The sequence below is a fragment of the Rhodamnia argentea genome, chromosome 10 (genome assembly GCF_020921035.1).
Source record: "Rhodamnia argentea isolate NSW1041297 chromosome 10, ASM2092103v1, whole genome shotgun sequence".
NCBI classification, from domain to species: Eukaryota; Viridiplantae; Streptophyta; class Magnoliopsida; order Myrtales; family Myrtaceae; genus Rhodamnia; species Rhodamnia argentea.
Window position 1 is genome coordinate 18,488,820 of NC_063159.1, and position 20,248 is coordinate 18,509,067.

The following is a 20,248-nucleotide window of genomic DNA, read 5'->3' on the forward strand; positions in this document are numbered from 1 at the left end:
ACTTTTTTTTTTGTTCTTATTTTTACTCTAAAACTTATTCTTTTGATTCTTTAAAACTAACAGAATCGGAATTAGAATCATTTACATTACCAAACATGGTTCTCATCTTTTTTCGTTCCAGGGAACATAATCAGATAATTAGAATGGTTGCCATTCAGGCTCTTATTACAAATGTCAATTAGCACCAATTTATTTTTATTTTTTTTGGTCTCTCTTTTTGTCATTTAAGAGTAGGGATCACTTGGAAAGCCACCAAAACCGAGAAAAATTGACGCTGTTGGCTTAAACATACAGAAAATGTACGGATCTATGCATGATCGATCGCATATGAATATCGACTAGACACTATTTGAGAAAAATAGTTTCTTTTCAGAGCGAGCATACATCCAGATTCGTTCGTCGTCCATCTTCGACTGAAAAAGGAAAGAGAAACAACTTTTGCCTGCATTGTTAGGATTTTAACATTACTGCTAATAGTACTTGCAGCGAATAAAAATTAAAGCTCTCGATCTCTAAGTTAAAAACTCACTTATGATGGACCGATATGCCATGCATCCATGTTGGGGAGCCTCTTATGGATCGAAAGGAGGTCTTCGGACAACGAAGATAGAGGCGGCCGGTGGGACGTAGGAGGCATGGGCGCGGTCGAGATGATCCCTCTCGGTCTCACTCTCTAGACTTCTCCCGCTGAACCTCCCAACTTCTCTGCCCTCACCCCCACCGCACCCCACCGCACACCACCACCCCCCCCAAACCCCCTCCCCCTCCCCCCTTTTTGAACCGAGCTCCCTAAAATCTCCTTTGCTCCTTCGCTCTCCTGTCTGTGTTATCTTTTTTCTGCCATTTTTTTTTTCCAAGCTACCTTCTGTGGCCATCAAAAGAGGTTCCCTGGTCCTCTCTTGTCCAAGCTTTCTTGCGGACACGTAGAGGGAAGATGTGGAGGACCAAGTGGCCGCGAGCTTGTGCGGCTGTGAATCAGCCAGAGAGAGAGAGAGAGAGAGAGAGGCTGACGTGAGATTCGGTAGAGAGTGACGTGAGAGTGAGAGATGGCATGAGTGGGCTGGTGGGAATAGAAAGGACAAATGGGCTTTGTCACTTGGGCCCAAGAATGGAAGATGAAGAAGGGTTGGGCCTGCATCATGTAAGGGAAAAAAAGAACGCGGGCCGGTCTGTCAGGCGGATACGGGTTGACCCAGCCCAGTCCATTTTTTTTTCGTTTTATATATTTTTTGTACTTTTCTATTTTGTCATAAAACAATAAAGGATGCATAATTAACAAATTTGACATAATCTATTTTATGACGAAAATAAGATACATGACCGTCAAAATTAGGTGTCAACAACTTACCGAAAATAGCAACTTACTTACACTAAAATCACGGGTAATTGCAATCTTTTGGTCTTCTAAAACAAGAAGCAGGCTTTGCCCTAGTCAATCATATGCTTGTTATATAGTGCTAGTCTTGGTTACTGCCTTTGATTATAACTAAGTTAAGTGCATTTTTCTTCTCTCTCGTAGACGCAGCACAAGCATGGCGAGATCACACAGCTTCGAGTGGAGAATGAGAAGCTTAGAGCCGACAACATGAGATATAGAGAGGCACCGAGTAATGCCTCATGTCCCAACTGTGGAGGGCCAAGTTCTTCTGGAAATTCAAAATTTGGAGACCATTGGAGAGAATGGATAAAGGGATGATTATAATTAAGACATGGTTTTAACATTAAACCACCATAGTCTCTAAAGATTTGGTACATGTTTAATCTTTATCATGTTGCCATAGAATTTCTAACAAATAAGCTAATTAAGGTTTTATCTCAAGCACTTTTTGGAGATTACAGAACTCATGACCAAAGACAATTGATAGATATGCTCACATGGTTTCAACCACTCCAAGCATGGAGAGATTTGTTCGGAATGCAATGGCGAGTTGGGCGACCAAAACCAGAGAGACAAGTAGTTGTGATCTTCTACAAGCCATGGTTTTTGTGATCTTCTACAAGCCATAATTTTTTATAGGACCCTTCGGAGATAGACGACCAGACGCAGCTCAAGTTGGCACTTCAACTTTTAAGCCCGATATTCATGAACAAGTTGCTCAAATTCATCAAACTTTTTCAAGATCAATTTTGCAGATCCCCGCATGAATATAGAGAATGCCAGGAGAACAAAGTCATTCCTTGAGAAATATGGCCATATCAGCCACTTTTTTTTGGGATAGATCTAGCACACATCTTAGCACTTTTGAAGCTGTTGAAGAATTTTGAAGAAATCAACCAGATTTCTCAATGGATATGGACTCTCAAAGCTCTCAAGACCCATGGGGTGGTCCACTGTCACGTAACCCCTATGATTTTTCCCAGCTGATTATGCCCAGCTAGGATATTCTATCCGACTTAAGAGATATTCCATCTAGTTCCAGTGGAATCCCTAATGATCCAGAACTTGACGACAAAATATCCGAGTTCAAAGAAGCACAATTATTGAGGGCATTCAAACGACGGAAAGATTACCCGAACATCTCGGATAGTGATGATGCAAATTATTACCCTTCATAATGAGTCATCCACTCCTTCTGATCATCCTATCGGTCTCGCGTGTACTATATCCGTCTTTTATTCCAATAATCGACCGTTTGTGGTCAAAAGTTGTTAAAAATCGTCAAAAGTCAATATGACCCGTCTTTCATGTATGATCAATTATGTACCACTAAAGGATCTCAATTATTTGAGCATCCGATGCATATGGTTGTTGTCATCTTACATGTAGTTTTTGTCGAATATCTAAATTCGATCCTATCAATGATGCAAGAAAGTAATGAAAATTCGTACAACACAAGAATTTACGTGGTTCAGTTGGGGAGATGTTTTGCCTACCTACGTTCACGAGGAGATGAGATCTGTTTCACTAATAACGTAGAAAAGTGTACAACCACTCTTTCTCACACCCTCTCTCTCAGTAGAAACCTGTTTCGTCTTAAATATATATAGCGAAACCTTACATGATACAAATTATAAAATTGCCCACATAGCCTAAAATATTTAACTTTCCCATATAAATCATTCTGTGATTGAATATAAAACGCCCATGGCAGCCCGGGGGTCTTGCCCCCGCGACCCCCGCCGGGGCGGCCCCCCCGGACCTCTGCCCACTCACCGGGGAGCGGGACCCCCATGCTGTCCGGTCGTCATGGGGTCTTTCGGAACCGCCTCATAATCTCTTGGATAAGAGAATACAAGACATCAACCTCAACAGTTTTTCCTATAAAAGGCTCCCTCATGTAATATGTTTGGCAGAGCTTGCTCACTAAAAAAGCTTGCCTTTAGAAATATCAGTATGATTTCCAAAATCACGAGTCACTAAATTCTCTTCTCTTCTCTTCAAAGCGGTGTTTCTCAAATCTAGAATCTTCTTCTTAATTTAGCGGTACGATTTGGTTTAGTATGCTCTCAACTTGCCACTTCAATGCATTCTTCCCACACTCACACAAATCGCACCGACCGGTCCAGAGGTCGTAAAATTCGCCTAGAATCCTCTTCCTATAATGCATTTGTGGAACCTGTGGCTAAAAAATAACTGATGTCTTGAGGGTTGAGCTTCAAGAATGGATCCAGAAGCTAACGGGCGGATCCCTCATAATCGCCCCGTTGAAGGGCTTGATATGGGATTAGCATACCTATTTCTTAATTCGGGCTTGTCTTTGCTTCCTTTTTGCTGAGATGTCATTCGATGAACGCCACTTGAGATTGGAAAATGCCTACCTAAGAGAAGAGGTACATCGTTCTACTTCTTTTCTCTATGGTATATATAAGCTATATTAGAACAACTAATAACATTGAATGTGTTAAGTTAGAAGTTATAAGTACGGGTCTTATATGTTAAGCATTGAATCGAGGGTACTTCAAGACCTAACATAAAAGTCGAATTCTCGCACTCTAATGCACACATTCTTACTTTTTTTTTGGTCAAAATAATACTTTCATTCATAGAGTTCAAGGGGGAAGACCCAAAAGACAGGCCTAAGTACAAAGTAAATTTCATAGGGCTAGGGGTGGCCAAAAAACCCAATTTTGGGGTAATTGTTTTTTCCTGTGAGATCTAACCACCCAATATGCTATCAAATTTAACTCTCTAGGACAGTGGACCACCTTGACATTAAGGAAATTAACAAGTAAATTTTTGCATCTAAGGATAGGGGGTGGGCCTCCCAAGATAGAACTTATGGGCTTTGTACATGTTACGACACGATTCCTAGGTATGCAATAATCCTACCAAAATATCTCGGGTCATAAAAGAATAACGTCCCAGACACGTTATCAACCCATTCTTTTATCTTATCTTTTTATTAAGCACATGCAAAACGTGCTACTCCCACACACCAAATCAAACAACATGGATAGAAAAGTAGGTAGTCACATCACACATCGGTAAAAGACTATTTTCAGTTATCGATATTCATTAACCCTCGAGAAGCTGCAGTATCTATAAGCCCACTTAGGGCTGCTCCCTAAGACCACCAAAAAGATACCGGGTAAGGGCAGGGTTAACTTTATATCTATATTCCAAAAGAGGTGCCAACATCACCCTCAACATCCACATCAACTTGTCTCCATCTAAAAGGTCTCCACTCCTACGTCTACTCACAAACGGGAGCCGGGTGGCATCTCAAGGTCATAGTTAGGGTCTGACTCCGAGTTCTCCACTTCCCTGTCTAAGGTGTCACTATCCATGGGATCCTAGGCTTGGATCTTCGGGTTCGCTATTGGGGGTCCTTCAAAGCCGCAAATAGGCCCAAAGAGGAGATTCCCGTGGCGAATGAGCTAGGCCTTAAAGCGATGGGGCACTAGGTATCCCAATCCCTCCTCAACCTAGAAGGTCCTCACACGGTGCTCCCAAACTCTGTCCGAACCTGGGATCGAATGGTGTGTGGCATCTGCAGACCGGTCCAGTGGAACCTCAAACCCGACCGAACGGACCTCCATGGCTACAGTCCTAAAAACAATCAACAACAATGAGTGAGATATAAATATCCATGATGCTTAAGTCCGAGTAGGGTGCTGGTTCACTCGGGGTGGCCTAAACACACAGGACAAGTATCGATAACGGATCAATAGTGTCCGATCTTCGCAACGCTCTAGCTATTACATGATCGGGCATAACTTAAGTCCTAAACCTTTTTGTTGTGCCAATTGAGTTATAAACCTTTTCACTTTTGCGAATTGATTCCATCTTGTAAAAATTTTCGAAAATCGCTAATGTAGATGTTGGTTGTCCTACTTGGCACGGTCCGAGCTAACGCGAACAATTTTAATAATACTCTAATTTTTTTAATACTATGTTTGTTTTTCCTTTTTTTCCTTTTGTCTCTTTTCCTTCTTTTGAATTTTTTACTGTGGTCGGCGAGGGTTGTCGAACCCTTGCCGATCACCGACAAGGGCTATGATGTTGCGGCTCGGCCTCATTAGCCAAAGTAAAAAAAAAAAAAAAAGACCAAAGTAGTAAAAAAGAAGAAAAAAAAAGAGAAAAGATAAATTAATAAATAAGTAACTCAAAAAATATTAATACGCTATGGAAAATTAGTATTAATGGGAGGACTTTAATACTAAAAAGAAATGCAAATTTTCATTTTTACCATAGAAAAGGTTAATATTTTAGTGCGATACATCAAATTCTGTTGATCTACAATCTAACAAAAACACATGAGAGGAATTTTGTTCTCTTCACTTTGATGGAATATAGTTTTATCTAACACGATTTTTTTCATCGTGATCTTGTTGGGGTGTGGTTTATACTCATCTACGACTGAAAAAAAATGGGTCCCGCTGAGCGGGCGGGGGTCCTTGAAAGCAGCCCCAGCGGGGGTCTCAAGGAGGCAACACCCCATGGACACCGGAAGGCTTTTACGATTTAAGCCCGTAAATTTTTATTAGTAGTTTGGATTTGGCCACATGAATAGCTACTGCTATCTATGCACTTTTCCAATTGTAATTGAGTGAGATAATGGGAGGTGTGATGTGCTAATTATAGTGGAATTATCTCTTGGACGGAACCCTAATTTAAGGGTAAATCGGGATAAAATTTCGTGTCTCAAATTTCTCTTTCTCGCTCGTTTTACTTAGCTGTAATTGTGCGCCGATCCTAACAGTTCTAACAACACTTAAAAAAATCAAAAACTTGATTATGAGCTTTACTTTTTTCATACAACCAATTCGATCGACAATAGCCAAATATTTTTCATTTTTAAAAAATAAAGATATAAAATATTAATAAGAATTTGGAATATCATCTATTAATCTTTTAGTAAAAATAAGGAAAATTTTCAAATAAGGGACTCAAGTGTCTCAAGTGCACTCATTTTCTCAAATAAAGGCTTGAAGTAGACCTTATTTTAAATAAGCGCTTGAAGTGCTCAAATTGTTTCAAAAAAGAGGCTAGCTAAAGGGTGTTTTTGTTCTTTATTTTTTTTCTTTTCTATTTTTCTCTTTCCTTTTTCTTTTTTCCTCTCCCGTCCCCAAGCCATGGCCTCAGGCGATCTCTTCTTCTCCATTTTCACCAAACCAAGTTCAGGCCAAGCAGAGCAGAGCAGAGCAGTTGCGTCGCTCTCATTGTAATGCCCAAGAAGAAATCTTCAAAGTCCGAGAAATCCGTCTCTTCTTCTCCATCTGTCAACGCCACTCAATTTTTGTTTTATTTTTTTTTAATTTTATTTTGGATTCTTGACACAACCCCACTTGAGAATAATCGACCGGGGAGTGAGTTCTGCGAAGTGTTCTAAATTTCTAATGGCGGGCTTCAGCTACGACGCCTAAGGATGTCGTCGGGTTTTTTAATGTGCAGGACAAGGAGTAGGATGGCGTTAAGGTCTAAATCGAGTGACAGGACATGTCGAAATCTTGCAATTGTTGATGTTGGCAAATCATGTGAACTGAGATTTGGAAGCTATTGTTTATGGCTGCAAGAACATAAAGAGGATATGAAGGATTCCATGGTGAAGAGATTGAAGGACCAGCTTTTTGTTGCAAGAGCATTTTTTTCCTAGTACTGCAAAACTTCCCACTCAAGGAAAAGTTGTCTCGTGAATTGAGACAAAATATTCAGGATTTTGAGGATGTTCTGAGTGAATCTTCTAAAGATGCTGATCTTCCTCCCCAGTAAGTCATGAACCGCATGAAATGCTTATAGTGATGGAAGTTTGCTGATAGGGGACAGACTGTACCTTCCCTGTTTGATGTTATCGAATTTATCATGCCTTCCCTTTGTCATGGTTTTGGATCGAGCGGCTTCTGGCATTATCACTATGTCAAGATAGTGCATTGGTGTGTCGTTTGGCAAGTATCATTAGAAGCTCATGCTTGTTTGGATTGGCATATACAGTAACTTTAGACTTGTGATTCATAATATAATTCCAGTTACTCTTTCAAGCATGATAATGGTGTGTCCGCTCACAAGTTATGCTGTTGATTTCAAGGAAGTAGCCATTTTAATTTTCTTATGCTTGTCCTTTCAGTTCCTTCCTTCCAGCCCTGTTGTGCCATACTCTTATGATCTGTAACTCATGTGTGTCATGCCCTACTCATTCCTTTTCATAGTATCTATGGTACTGCTTCCTTTCCAGTTTGTGAAATATACTAGTTACAGCTGACTTTTTAATCTTCAGAGAGCTTCCTTTTAAGTGGTTCTTTGGATCAGTATCATTGTAGAGTGAGGCACATTGTAGATCTATTTAACTACCTTTCCTGACTATCCATGCCATGCATGTATTGTAGATCTATGTCGTCTGTGAACCATGCTAAGATACTATGACTGGTTCGTAATATTGATTTATAAAGTAAAGTGACAGACTTCTATTGGGTACTCGTATAGGACTCACTTGTCAAATATGCACTTATAATTTTCCACATGATTGTGTAAACCAATTTTGTAAATAGTCTTATTATTCCTAGTATTACGCCTTTTTTCCTCCTGTCCGGATTTAACTATACTGCCATGTTCAATGTACCTTAGTCCTTACCTTTAAAATTTCCTTTACATAATGTGTTTACATGTCAGGATCGGAAAGAAGCTGCAAAAAAAATGGAGGCTTCAATAGCGAAAGCTAAATCATTCCCAGTAGATCGTAATAACGTATACAAGAAGTTGAGTCAAATCTTGGATTTGACTGAGGACGAGGCTAACTTCCACATGAAACGAAGTGCCTTCCTCTACAAAGTAGCAGTTCAGACCATGCCAGAGATCCTTCACTGCCTTTCTTTGAGGCTCACGGTGGACTATTTTACTTCACCGTCAAGTGATATGGAGGTTCCACTTTCTGAGAAGTGTTTAGACCCCCACATTGCGTCACTTGGTCATATTCTCCAAGAATGGACTTGCATCTTCAGTGGTGATAAACTCAACAGTCATGCATGCAAAAGCATAATTACAGACTTCTGATACAAGCTTTGATTTTTCAATTGTTGAAATTTGTTCGTCACTGAAATTATATGTTGTATCCATTATGTGTTTGCAGGAAAGCCGAAATTTAGTTTTTCATGTGCTGACAGATCAAGAGAATTACTTTGCAATGAAGCTATGGTACTTTAGGAGCTGCATGATAACATTTCTACTTCTAGATTTCTCTGTCAGAAGTCAATCTAGCAGGGAAATCCGTTTGATAAAAACCTTGCCGAAGTAGAAATTCATTTGGTAAAAAAATTGACTTCCGGTAGAATTTTTAACTTTTGGTAAGATTTTCAACTTTTGCCGAAGTAAAAATTTTTTACTTCTCCTCTTTAGAATCACTTTTTCGACCATACCGACCTCCGCCAGCCGCCGTTGGCTAATGGTGGGCCGACGGCTGGTGGCGGCCGGCCGGTGGTTGGTGGCGGCCGGCCGGCGGTTGGTGGCGGCCGGCAGGTGGTCGCCGAAGATTTTATTAATAATGTTTTAAAAGTAGAAATTTTCAATCGTTACCAAACAAATTTATCCGATCGGAAATCAATCTGGAGCATAAGTAGAAAAATCAACTTTTGTTTTTGAGGAAAAGTAGAGAAATCAACTTCTGGTCGAAAGTTGATTTCTGGTAGAGAAGTGTTCCCATCCGCGCCCTTAAAAAACGCTTATGAGGATGCCACTGTTCAAGTACTAAATGTCGAAGATCTTGACTTGGACTACCACGATGAAGCAGCTTTATTGCCTCTCTCTTTGTCAGAGGAATGTCGCGTTTCCTTTCGCGGCATGAATAATATGTCAATCCCCAAGATGAAACTCACTGAAACTTATCGGAGGTTGGTGCAAGAGGTGAGGACGCTATTGCATTGCGCACTTCTTTTGTCAATTACCCTTGCTCTAAACGATACTTACTTTGTAATTTAATGACTTGTTGAGCTGAAATTATCACCCACACAAAACCCTGTTCTAGCAAAATGTTCCTCCTTCAACTTATGTGTATCTGTTCCTTCAGCCTTCGGCGTGACGTCATTGGCCACGGTCCTGACTAATTCTTTTCATTTGCAAGATTATCATAAATGTTATTGTGGATGTCTGGCTAACCTACTCCTCTCTGGACGTATATTGCAGTCGGGTATCGGGGAGCAATCGACTGAAGCTGCTGCGTTGCGTGCAAGCTTGCTTACCTTTCACTTTCAGGACCTAATTTTGGGTTCGGATGGAGAGTGGGTTTTGTGTCACGATTAGGGCATCACTATGGTCTCGATAGCCAAGTCATCAAAAAAAAAAAAAAATTATTGTATTTTCACCCAAAAAAAAAATATTTATTGTTTTGATGAATTGCATATTTCTTTTTTATTTTGCACTAGGAAACCATTATTCGAAAGAGAACACAAACTCAAGTAAGCACAAATTTTTTTTTTTTCACTAGTTCTAACTAATGCATTTGGTTTAATCATAACCTGCAATATATGTCATCATACTATATTCCGTGCACTCAACCTGTTCAACTTTCATTTTATATGGTGATTCTAGTAGTCCAATTTTTATTTATTTCTCATGTCATCACTACACGATTTTTTAATTCACATTTTCAAGAAAAGATTAACACTGAAGAGTTAAGTACATTACAAATTCTAAACATCCGTTACTATCATGCCATTCAAAAGAAAAAGTTCCCTAGAACATTATCACGTGAAAGAAAAAAAAATGAATAACATTGCACCGTTGGTCACACTCAACAAAATGAAAGTTTATTAGTTAAAACACACGGATTATAACGTAATAACATATATTAAAGATCTAATTAAACCAAATGCAGTCGTTAAAACTAGTAGATGATTCTTTCACTCTTACTTGTACTTACGTTATTTCTCAAATAATAAATTCCTATTATTACTTCTTTTTTTCTAGAAAAAAGGATCGCTGATTTTGTCCCAAATGGAAAAGAAGAAGAAGAACTCAAACAATAAGAAAAAAGAAAAAAAAAAGGGCAAGAAATAAGCTTAAATCAAGAGTTGGGCTCCCTCTTCGAGGCTTTCATTAGCTAGCATTACAAGTGGGATAATTGTTCGAAAGTCCCAAACATGGCCCGTGAGGGTCGCCTTCACTCGATCCGGCAAGGGATGGCAAGGGCAACCCTCGCTGGTGATCACCGATGTCGCCACCCACTCATGAAAAGAAAAGGGAAAAAAGAATAATTTAGAAAATTTGAAAAAAAATTCAAAAATCATCTACGTCAATGCCGATGATGTCACGTGGACCGACTGTCGTCCACGTCAACAATTTACGGTAAAAATTGATCGGAATGACTAAATTGGTGAATTATCTAAAGGTTTAGGTCCACGTCTTCTTGTCAAAATTGACTGGAATGACTAAATTGGTGAATTGCCAAAAGGTTTAGGACTAAATTGATACAATTGAAAAGTTTAATACTGAATTGGCCGCCATACAATATGATTATGAATTTTTGGATAATTTTCGACATTACTAGTTAATAGTTTTATAGAGTGCTGGTCATTAGTTTCATAGAACGCATGTTGCGCTAGTAGAGAAATGCGAATGAGGGAAAAAAAAAAAAAACTTGTTGAATCAACCGAAACCCTTTGTCTCGTCCCCAGTTCAAGAGGGTCATCTATTGGCTTATAGGTTTGAAGTAACTGCAGATTCTAACCGAAACGCCAACCATCACAACCGAAGGCCCCGGTATCTGCCATTTTGACCTGAATTGCTGCTGAAGTTGTTTAACTTGTTATCATGTACTTATCCATGCTCACATGCCCATCGCGTGATCCATGTTCACATGTACTTATTATTAAAAATTATCCCAGTTAGTGGCGACTGTGTCACATAGGACGGCCCGTGTCCACATTAGCGATTTCCAACCAAAATTGATAAGATGAACTCAATTGGCAAACTTAAAAGGTTTAGGACTGAATTGACAAAAGTGTAATAAGTTTACGACTTTTTAGACAATTTTCTCTGTTTTAGCCCGAATCTATGCAAAAAGTTCTCCCAATTGATTTAATTTGCTTCTACGCAAGTTTTACATCTAGCAAGATTAACGTACATAGCCTCTTGCTATGATGCCTAGCATATCGATTTCAAGAACTTAACTAACATTCTTTACCCTAAAAAACAAAAGCTCATTACGCATTGTGAATGTTGTAAATAAGAAACAATTTACCATGTGGCATATCATAAATGGTCTTCTAGATCCAAAATCATCATAAGGCAAGACAGACTTACTAAAGCTACATACTTCAGCTCTAGCATGTTGCTTGTGGATCAAGCTACATACCCCAATTGGATCTTCTAATTTCGCTTGGATTGTGATTAATCGACATAATCCAAAACTCATAACCTCAATTCACGCGATGAAACGCGCAATTTTCGTCGAAATCTTGGTACTGTCTCATTCCAATGTATGCGTATCCCTCCTCTCATTCCTGTCGATATTGTATGTATGAGTTTATGATACAAACCTTTTGATTGAATACACATCCGAAACACAAAACATATACTCAAACTTTGGAAGCAGAGACGGAAAGGAAATTGGTCATTTTCTGAAGCAGCTAAAGGTGCAGATAGATCAACTCTACTTCCTTGCATTCTCTGATGGCAATGTCCAGTGCTTCGTTACTCGAGGGAGGCAACACATTGCAGCATTGCCGTCTCGGCGCCTGCAACCGCGTCCGACACACGAATACAATCTCAGTCACTCACTTCCAGGCCAAGTCCAAACTTCAGTAAATTATCAAAACTTACCTGCTTCTTAGTAAGGTCCATTTTGCGTGTGTGCACTCTGATCTCCTTAATTTTCCTCGGGGAACCGTCGTTGTACGTGCAATTCAGATACTATCTCTTGTAGGTGGTCTTAGTCCCGTCCTTGCTCTTGGATATCTTCTTGAAAAAGAAGATCGTGGATCTTGCGCACTGGTCCGGATGCAGTTCCCTAGTGTTGAAAACGTAGGCTTCCGCCAACAGATTTCCTCTTCTCTAATGCCGGGAAGTCGCTCCGACTTTGATCGCATTGGGCAAGTAGTCGTGGTTCGGTAACACTTGGATGGCGTATCCCCAGGATACAGAGATGGTCCCCGAGAACCACCTGTCGTAGAAAGCCGTTTGCTGCAGAACTCTCTGTGGGTCGGCACTCGCTGCTCTGAAGAAATGTTGCAGGGCATGGAGAGTGTTCCATTCCGGGGAAGAGTGGGTCTATTTGGTCTAGACTGTGAATGGACACTAGAGGTGTCACCGGATGCGAGGTCAGTAGACCGAGCGCATTGCCACGGATGTCGAACTGGCTCCATTTAATTTGATGACCGCGGCGGCGACAAAGTTGTCGATGGCAACAAGAGTAGTACAAGGATTAGTACCATAGCCAAATAGCAATATTAAGTGTGACTTCAACCTATATACGGAACTCCATCCATCGTGGTAAAGACTATATGTAGTTAATGAAAAGATAATGAAGTGATAGGCATGAAAATACATAAATATGCTTGATCAATCAAAGCAAACATTGGTATTTTTTCGCAGTAGCAGATATCGTGAATCTTATTTCTCTGTGAGAGAGGGCGACGATCTCAAATCGCAGCACGTATTGCATTATATCATGCTACTTTTGTGCCGAACTACAGTTTTGAACTCAAGCAATTCATTGCTGGCCCAAAAAGCTCTTAGAATGAATTGGCATCTCAACTACAAAGCGTATGAGCAGACAGAGTTGTTGTCTGAGAAAACTCGGATAACCAAAGTCAGAACTATAATTGCTGTGCAATTAGTCATGATATAAGGCAAAGCTTACTTTTTTTAAGGGCAGCACAAGATGTAATGTAAAGCTCAGGCGCAGATCGAAATGATTACAAATGATATTTGCGAAACAAAACGCTCGAAAAGATTGATAAGAGGGCTCTTTTACTTGGGACGGAATATAGATGAAGCAATACCTGATGGAAACCTGGCTCATGAATCAGCCCAATTCCAAGCTCTGCCAAGCAAGCAAAGACCCGAGCATCGCCCCCATAGAGAAGAGCATACCGATCTATACATGAGTTGATTACTCTTGCCAAGACCTCGGCGAGCGGTGAACTTATGGCGAAACCAGCTCCCAGAAATGCCATCTTGAATCCGAATTCTCTGTTCTGCTCAAGATTTTCAGAGTTAGCCCCAACATAGTGCCATAGCCTGCGGTCGTACTTCGAAAGAGTCTTCACTAAATTCTCTGTTACAAAAACAGTCCTATCGTCCCCGATGACGCACCATCGGACATTAGAATGGTTACGGGCCACAGCTTATAGGACCATACGGGCTATCCGGATCTGAAACCTGTGTTGAGCTCCATGAGTGTACCAGAATCGTGACGTATCTTCGGCTACACACAAAGGAGGAATAGACAAAGTGCCGTTGTGGGAATCAGCATCCGGAGGCGGTCTGTTGAGAAAGGTGCAGCCTCGCATAGTGCGTGAGTTCCACCAGAGCTTGACGTACTCCTCGCTCTTACGCCACAAGTCTTGACTTGCGAAGAGGCCGAACACAACATGGTCGAGGCTCGTCAGAGTAGATAACTCTTGCAAGGGCAAGTACAGAGATGAATACTTGGAAGTAGACAGTATGAAAAATAAGACGAACTCCTTACCCAAAAAAAAAAATAAGACGAACCTACCTTCAGATACCTTTTAATGCAGGTTTTTCTGCAATCTAAGGCAACTTTTACTGAGTTTCAACACATTATCTAATGAAGAACACCCTCAAAGGAAAAATTCAAAAACCCAATGCAACAAACAGTGTAGAAGTAACAGAAACAGCTTGTTCCAAATTTCAAGATGCACGGCATATAACCAACAGAAGATACAAGACAAATAACTAACAGAAGATGCAACAACAATGGAAATCTTGCACCCAAATTTGAGAGCTTATCATTGCTGTATCCACAAACCAGACTATTCATGTGTAGCGAGACAATGGACAAAGTATAGATTGCACCAATCGTGTCAACTTCTAAATTCCCAGAGCAACTCAGTTTAATCAATTGAAAAACATCAGCTCCTTTACAAAACTTGGAAACCACTATATTACATTGCTCAGCAAATTGCAACCTCACTTCCAATCTCTTCAGACAGTTCCTCTTTAAGATAAAGCCATAAACCAATGCGCAAAATAGCTTTCAGCCTTCGAATCACTCTTGAAGAGCCTGTGCAAGAAGAGTCAACCCACTTTTTACCTTTGCAACCCAGCCCAGCAGTCTACGAGAAAGAGATAGCTCTGCTCCAAATGCCCAGGAACACAAAGCACGGATGGCAGCACCTCCAACAGTAATGCTAGTGATACAAAGGCCACTCCACTCTATCGATTGACAAAGTGATGGGTATTATAACAAACAAAAGTCTGCCACATCACAGTGTGAACTACTAATCTACCTCAAAGACCTAAACTAACGGGAGTTCTTGCGACGTGCTGACCTTGAACGCCTCAAGCACCTTCACTCTATCTCTCCAGAAGAACGAATCTTCTCATTCTTGACCTGCACACAGCAAGAACCACTTGCTGTAAGAGTAGATTATGGAGAGAACGAGAGAGAACAGCCCAATAATTACTTGTTTCATGAGTTGCACACATCACCAGACTAAAGTTATTTAAAGTCACGCACCTGCTCCACTAGTGTTTAACTATGAGCAAGGTGGAGGAGTTTGAAGGTGTCGTGGCGCTCCGCTCCCGAGGTTGATAGTGGGGATCTTGATTCGGCGGCGGTGTCGTGCTTGTTGAGTCTTGAGCGGTGGTGGCTTGATATGGAGATATGAAGAGGCGGATGGAGGAAATGACACAGAGTCGGACACAAGTACGATGTTATTCCTTCCTGGTTCAGATTTCGAGCAGCCCAGATCGGAACTTCATGTGGGCCTGTGTTTCTTGCACTGTTTTTACTGGTTACACACCGCTCATTGCAACCCTTTTGAGTAAGCTGGCCATGCACAGTTCTTTCTTTTGTAGTCCGTCTGGAAGGAAACATTTCCCGCTTTGTCCGGAGAGCTTTGAAACTCAATCAAAACATCAAGTCGTCTCACTTTCAAAAATCAATTTTTAAGTAACCATGGCACGCACGGACGTGTGCACCGACTTCATCGCACCTCGTGGATCATGTTATGTTTTCAGAGTGGGAATTTGCGTCTTGTCTAAGGTCACTAGCTTCATCTTCTATTCTCGATGCACTGGTGTCGCCTTCGAGTTGTGTGCAGACATCTTGATGTGAACCTGTGGAGTTCGATCGGTTCATGCAGATTGTGCATTTCCGTTTGCAAATGTATGAATAGGTTAAAATGTGAGATGACATAAATGAAGAGATTATTAGAAAGCTCAGAAAGTTTTGCCGCATCAATCGTTGAAATTGGACCCTTGTTATTATTGATTTGGAGCCTCTATTACATATGCAACTACGTCATCAACAAACAAAACATTAGGCTGCACAAAATGGGGACTCCATGAATCCTCTCACTAACACATTGATGAGCTATTAGAGGACTCCCAGCTTTAGAACAGGGCAGTGAAGATGAAAGAAACGCCGGTGAATATCTGAATTAAAAGAAACTAGATCAAGCAAAATTAGGTCCCGTGCGTCTCTCCACAGAATGCGGTTTGCCATTTTGCGGTAGGGCGTGAGGTTGAGAGCAGAAGCATAATCTGAAACATCAGCCTGTAATAGTGAAAGAGGAAAGTGACCATAGGTTGAGAGCAGAAGCATAATCCTCCCCCAACTCAAGACACAGCAATTAGACTTGTGAAGAACATACTCGCACCTGTTAACAAGAAAGCGGGATCAATCATGTACCATCTACTATTTAGGCAAGAAAGTTCACAGCATGAGTCATGAAATCCAAGTAGTGTACATATTTTTTATCATGTAAAACAGATCGTTATGATCAGTAATTGATCTTTAGAGTGCGAATTGTCGAAAGTTGTCTTTGATAGAGTGACTGGGAGCTTTACCTTATTCTGTCTGGACTTGTCTTTCAAGGACCAAGTTTGTGATATGGCTCAGGAGTCCCTTGTCCGTAGAGGGTCATAATCATATGCTTCCCCTGCCTTTACAAATCGACCTTTTACCCGTTTTCTTGTGTCCGCTCTGGCTTTCCGAGAGGCATATCTTATCTGTTTTCCGAATCTGCAGACGACAGAAGTGCAGATGTATTTACATCTAGATACCAAAAGTCTGTCCTAGTGTTGGTGTTGGAGCAGCCACAATTGAAACTATTGGATAGTTTTTTATCACCATGTAGTTTCCATTTTTAAGCATAAAAGGACGTTTTCTAACATTCTTAGAGTTGAGGAACGTACGTTCTTGTTTTCTTCTTCTCGTTATATCTCATCTTAGCTTTATCCCTTGCCTGCGGACAACTTGCCTCCAGGTTTGGTTCCCACGGCGATTCACCAGTTAGAAATACCGGTGACAGTCCACAATCTTGGTAATCAGCTGCGCTACTTTCCCCGGTGATATTCGACAAGGATAGTGATATGCTCGAATGAACCGGGCCAGCAGGATATCCGAAATTTAAATTTCTGCTGCACCCAGGACTCATAAGCAGGCAATTCGCGCCTCCCTTCATAGACTGCACCCCGGTTACCGAACCGCCCATGTAAGAGGAATGAAAAGATACCGAGTCCTGTTGCGCCGAGGATGATGCCTGAAGAAACAGTAAAGGCGACAGTGAGGATAGATCAAAAGGTATTACTATCAAGTACCGGAAATAAGCAGAGATGAAAGCAAAACAATATGGAGAAAGGCTCAGCAGAAAGTTTTCTTCCGCAACAGACAAGACAATGCACCACAACTACTGGAACTTGTCATGCTTATTTTGAGAAATGGTATCGTTCAGTTCACGGTATGTGTAGATCAATGCTGGCTGACCTCCATGGCATTCTCAATAGGTCCATTGGACTCTGTAGCTGACAGATTCTTCTCCATCAGAAGGCACTCCATATCTCCATCTTCGAAGAGAAACCTCTTTTGACAAGGCTGATAGCCCAAAACCTCATCCCCATTTCCATGGCGGGGAATATCTTCCATGCCGAGACTCTGGCATAGATCGCTGCTTCCGTCGAACCCGAGACTTTTGGAACCAGAACAACCCAAGGGCACCTGAACTTTTTGCAATGAGGGACTCAATTCAGACCAAATCAACTTTCTTAAAGATGGACTGAGCACAAAAGGAATGAGTCTGCTGGATGTTCATCAGCACCTTCTGCAGTAAATATTTTGCTTGCACCCCTTCTCAATGAAACAAGAAACCCCCGACAAAAGAAGCATTACCTTGGGCAAATTGAGTTCCTGAGCAGTGAAAGGTGCTTGATCTTTGCACAGTTGGGTATAGTTTGCATTCGGTGTCGACAATGCAGCCGGCCGCATCCAAGGGCCAAACTCATTCAGCTTGCTCATCGCCATCCCATATGAGCCCTCGCAGTCCCTATTCTCCAACAAGTTGCTCACGCCATTGCCTTCCATTGGGGGAGCGCTCGGCAGCCCCCACCTGCTATCCGAATCATTCGAACAAGGCGGATCAAGAACCGAGGACCATATGCTTGTGAACTCGGACAATGTAGGACAGCCCGTGTAGCAGTCCAGCACCTGGCGAAGGTGTCCATGCCCCGAGCACCCATTGCCGCTCCAATCACAGCCCTGGCACAGCGACAACCTCTCATCCATACATCGAACCACCGCATGCTGCGAACAGCACTTGTCGCACAGCAAAGAGCGCGCGTGACGACGGGAGAGCGTGTTAGCGGAGTGGACGCACCCGTCGCACTGCAGACAAAGGCGGGCCGAGTCCGATTTGCAGTACACCACGGCCCTCACTACACCGCAGAAGTCACACACAGGATCCATACTTGATAATTCCCTCATTTCTGATGTGTCTTTCCGCCAGAATCCTGCTCAAACCAGAACAGAACTTTAAATCTTTCCAAACTCCAGAGCAACGGACGAACCATGCGGGCGAATCCCCCCCGCCTCCGGCTCCAATGCACACGATCAGCCGAGATCAAGAAAAGCCGAACCCATTTAGCGGACGCGGATGGAAGCTACTCCTACTGAAGCAAATCGAGATGGACAAAGCTCAACAAGGCCTTCTGTCCTAAAACGCTTCTACTTTGGCCAAGACATGCAAGGTGCGTTCGAGTGGGAACATATTGGGCAAGTGTTTCGCTTGGTTTTTATTGACGTCGTTCCTGAGTTTTCTGGGCGAGCGCCACGTGGCCGGATGTGAGCTTCAAAACTGATACACAAGTGGGGGGTTGATGTCCGAGAGAGTATCTGGTATGGCCAGCCGTGGAACTCGGGCGCTGGTTTGGCGGTGGCAAGTGAAGGGCAATTAAGTAGGGGATTAATGGGTGGGGATTAGTTGAGAATCTGGATTAGCATCGATCGGCAAAGCTAAGATCACCGTTTGCCTGCCGAGTCGACGTGGTTGCCGAGCTGGCTTCTTTCTTGGGCATGAATCGCTGTGCAAGAAGATTACTCGATCCGACTAAGATTTTGCCACCGTTTTGTCCGGGAACGACCAGATTTAGCGGGGATCGGGGATGAATTCCGCACCGGACACGTCTGTCCATCCATTCCACGGGAAAACGTTTCTCGTTCTTCAATTTCCTTTCGAGAAGCTTCGAGGAGGGTGTTACGAACAGTTAAACGTTCCACCGAATAATCGGGATAAAGTGCAAAAACAAAGACATAAGGTTCTTCACATCAATAAATTTTCGACGAAAATTAACCGAAAGAACTACCTTAGGTCTTCGCGCAAAGGTTTAGGAATAAACTGGTAAAATTTAAAAGTTTAAGATTGAATTAGCATCCGTGCAATAAGTTTAAGACTGATTGTGCAATTTTCACACTTAGAAACTGTTTTTAATAGGAAAGGAAGGCAGAAGGGACCATCATCATGTTCACATTATTACGAGGTTAGTGGTGATGATTAGAGAGATAGATCCTATATATAGGAATATGGTTAGCAACGTGTTTTGTTTTGGTTTTTGTTTTTTTTTTTCCGTACTCCTCTTTTCTATGTACATGTGTTGCGGTGCTCGTGGGGATCGAATCTCAGACTTGGTACTCTCTCACTCCACCTCCGAATCTCTTTACGAGCAGGGCAGCATGTCTGTTGGCTTGTGCAACACATCTAGATTATCGGCGTGTTCATTTCTGGATGGATTATTTCTCTTATCAAACGGATGACAACAGTTGCTCAGCACTCCCAGATTTTTGTTCGTAAAATTATAGTTTTACTTAGTGCAGTTTGCTCTGCAATGTACTTGGAATTTTTTTTCTTGTGCCTGGTCCTATCATCCTGGCCCAACAAGTTCTCGTGAAACAACGAAATAGAATGGAATTGCTCGACCACGAAGTGTGCCTAATCCGACCGTGATTCAGCAAATAAAGCGGCTCAAAACCTCTTAGGAAAGCTGGACTAAGTGCACGCAAAGTCACTTTCGAGGTTGACCGTCACATTAATTGGGGATACATTGATACGCATCCAAAAGGTGTTAATTAAAATGGTGACCACTTCGTAGACTTCTTCTTCTTCTGGAGAAATTTAACTTGGACAACAAGTTGGAGGTTGAACGACACCGAATCGGATCCGAACACGACCGAACGACAGCGAAAATTGCGAGCAAATCCTTGTTTAAGAGAGAAATCTCAATAAATTTGATAATAAAATAATGAATCTTTCCCAAAAACGTCATAAACACCTTATATAAGGTATTATCTCTAACCCTAACCCAACTAGGATTCTAAACATAAAATCCAAAATTACAAAACTGTCATTAATAAATCCTGAA

General features: G+C 41.6%; 1 protein-coding gene and 1 pseudogene across 1 annotated transcript in view; one reads left to right on the forward strand and one right to left on the reverse strand.

Moving 5' to 3' along the window:
- Positions 1–18,603, reverse strand: part of LOC115752344 (zinc finger protein CONSTANS-LIKE 12-like) — a 34,805-nt gene extending 16,202 nt beyond the window's left edge. Inside the window, exons 1-4 of the mRNA XM_048271446.1 lie at positions 17,727–18,603; positions 17,325–17,555; positions 16,754–17,100; positions 16,406–16,580 (exon numbers count right to left, since the gene is read on the reverse strand). Coding sequence (XP_048127403.1) covers positions 16,454–16,580; positions 16,754–17,100; positions 17,325–17,555; positions 17,727–18,317 — 1,296 coding nt within the window. The 5' untranslated portion in view covers positions 18,318–18,603 and the 3' untranslated portion in view covers positions 16,406–16,453. The remainder of the gene's footprint in view (positions 1–16,405; positions 16,581–16,753; positions 17,101–17,324; positions 17,556–17,726) is intronic.
- Positions 6,849–8,429, forward strand: LOC115752342 (annotated as a pseudogene).
- Positions 18,604–20,248: the final 1,645 nt, after the last annotated feature.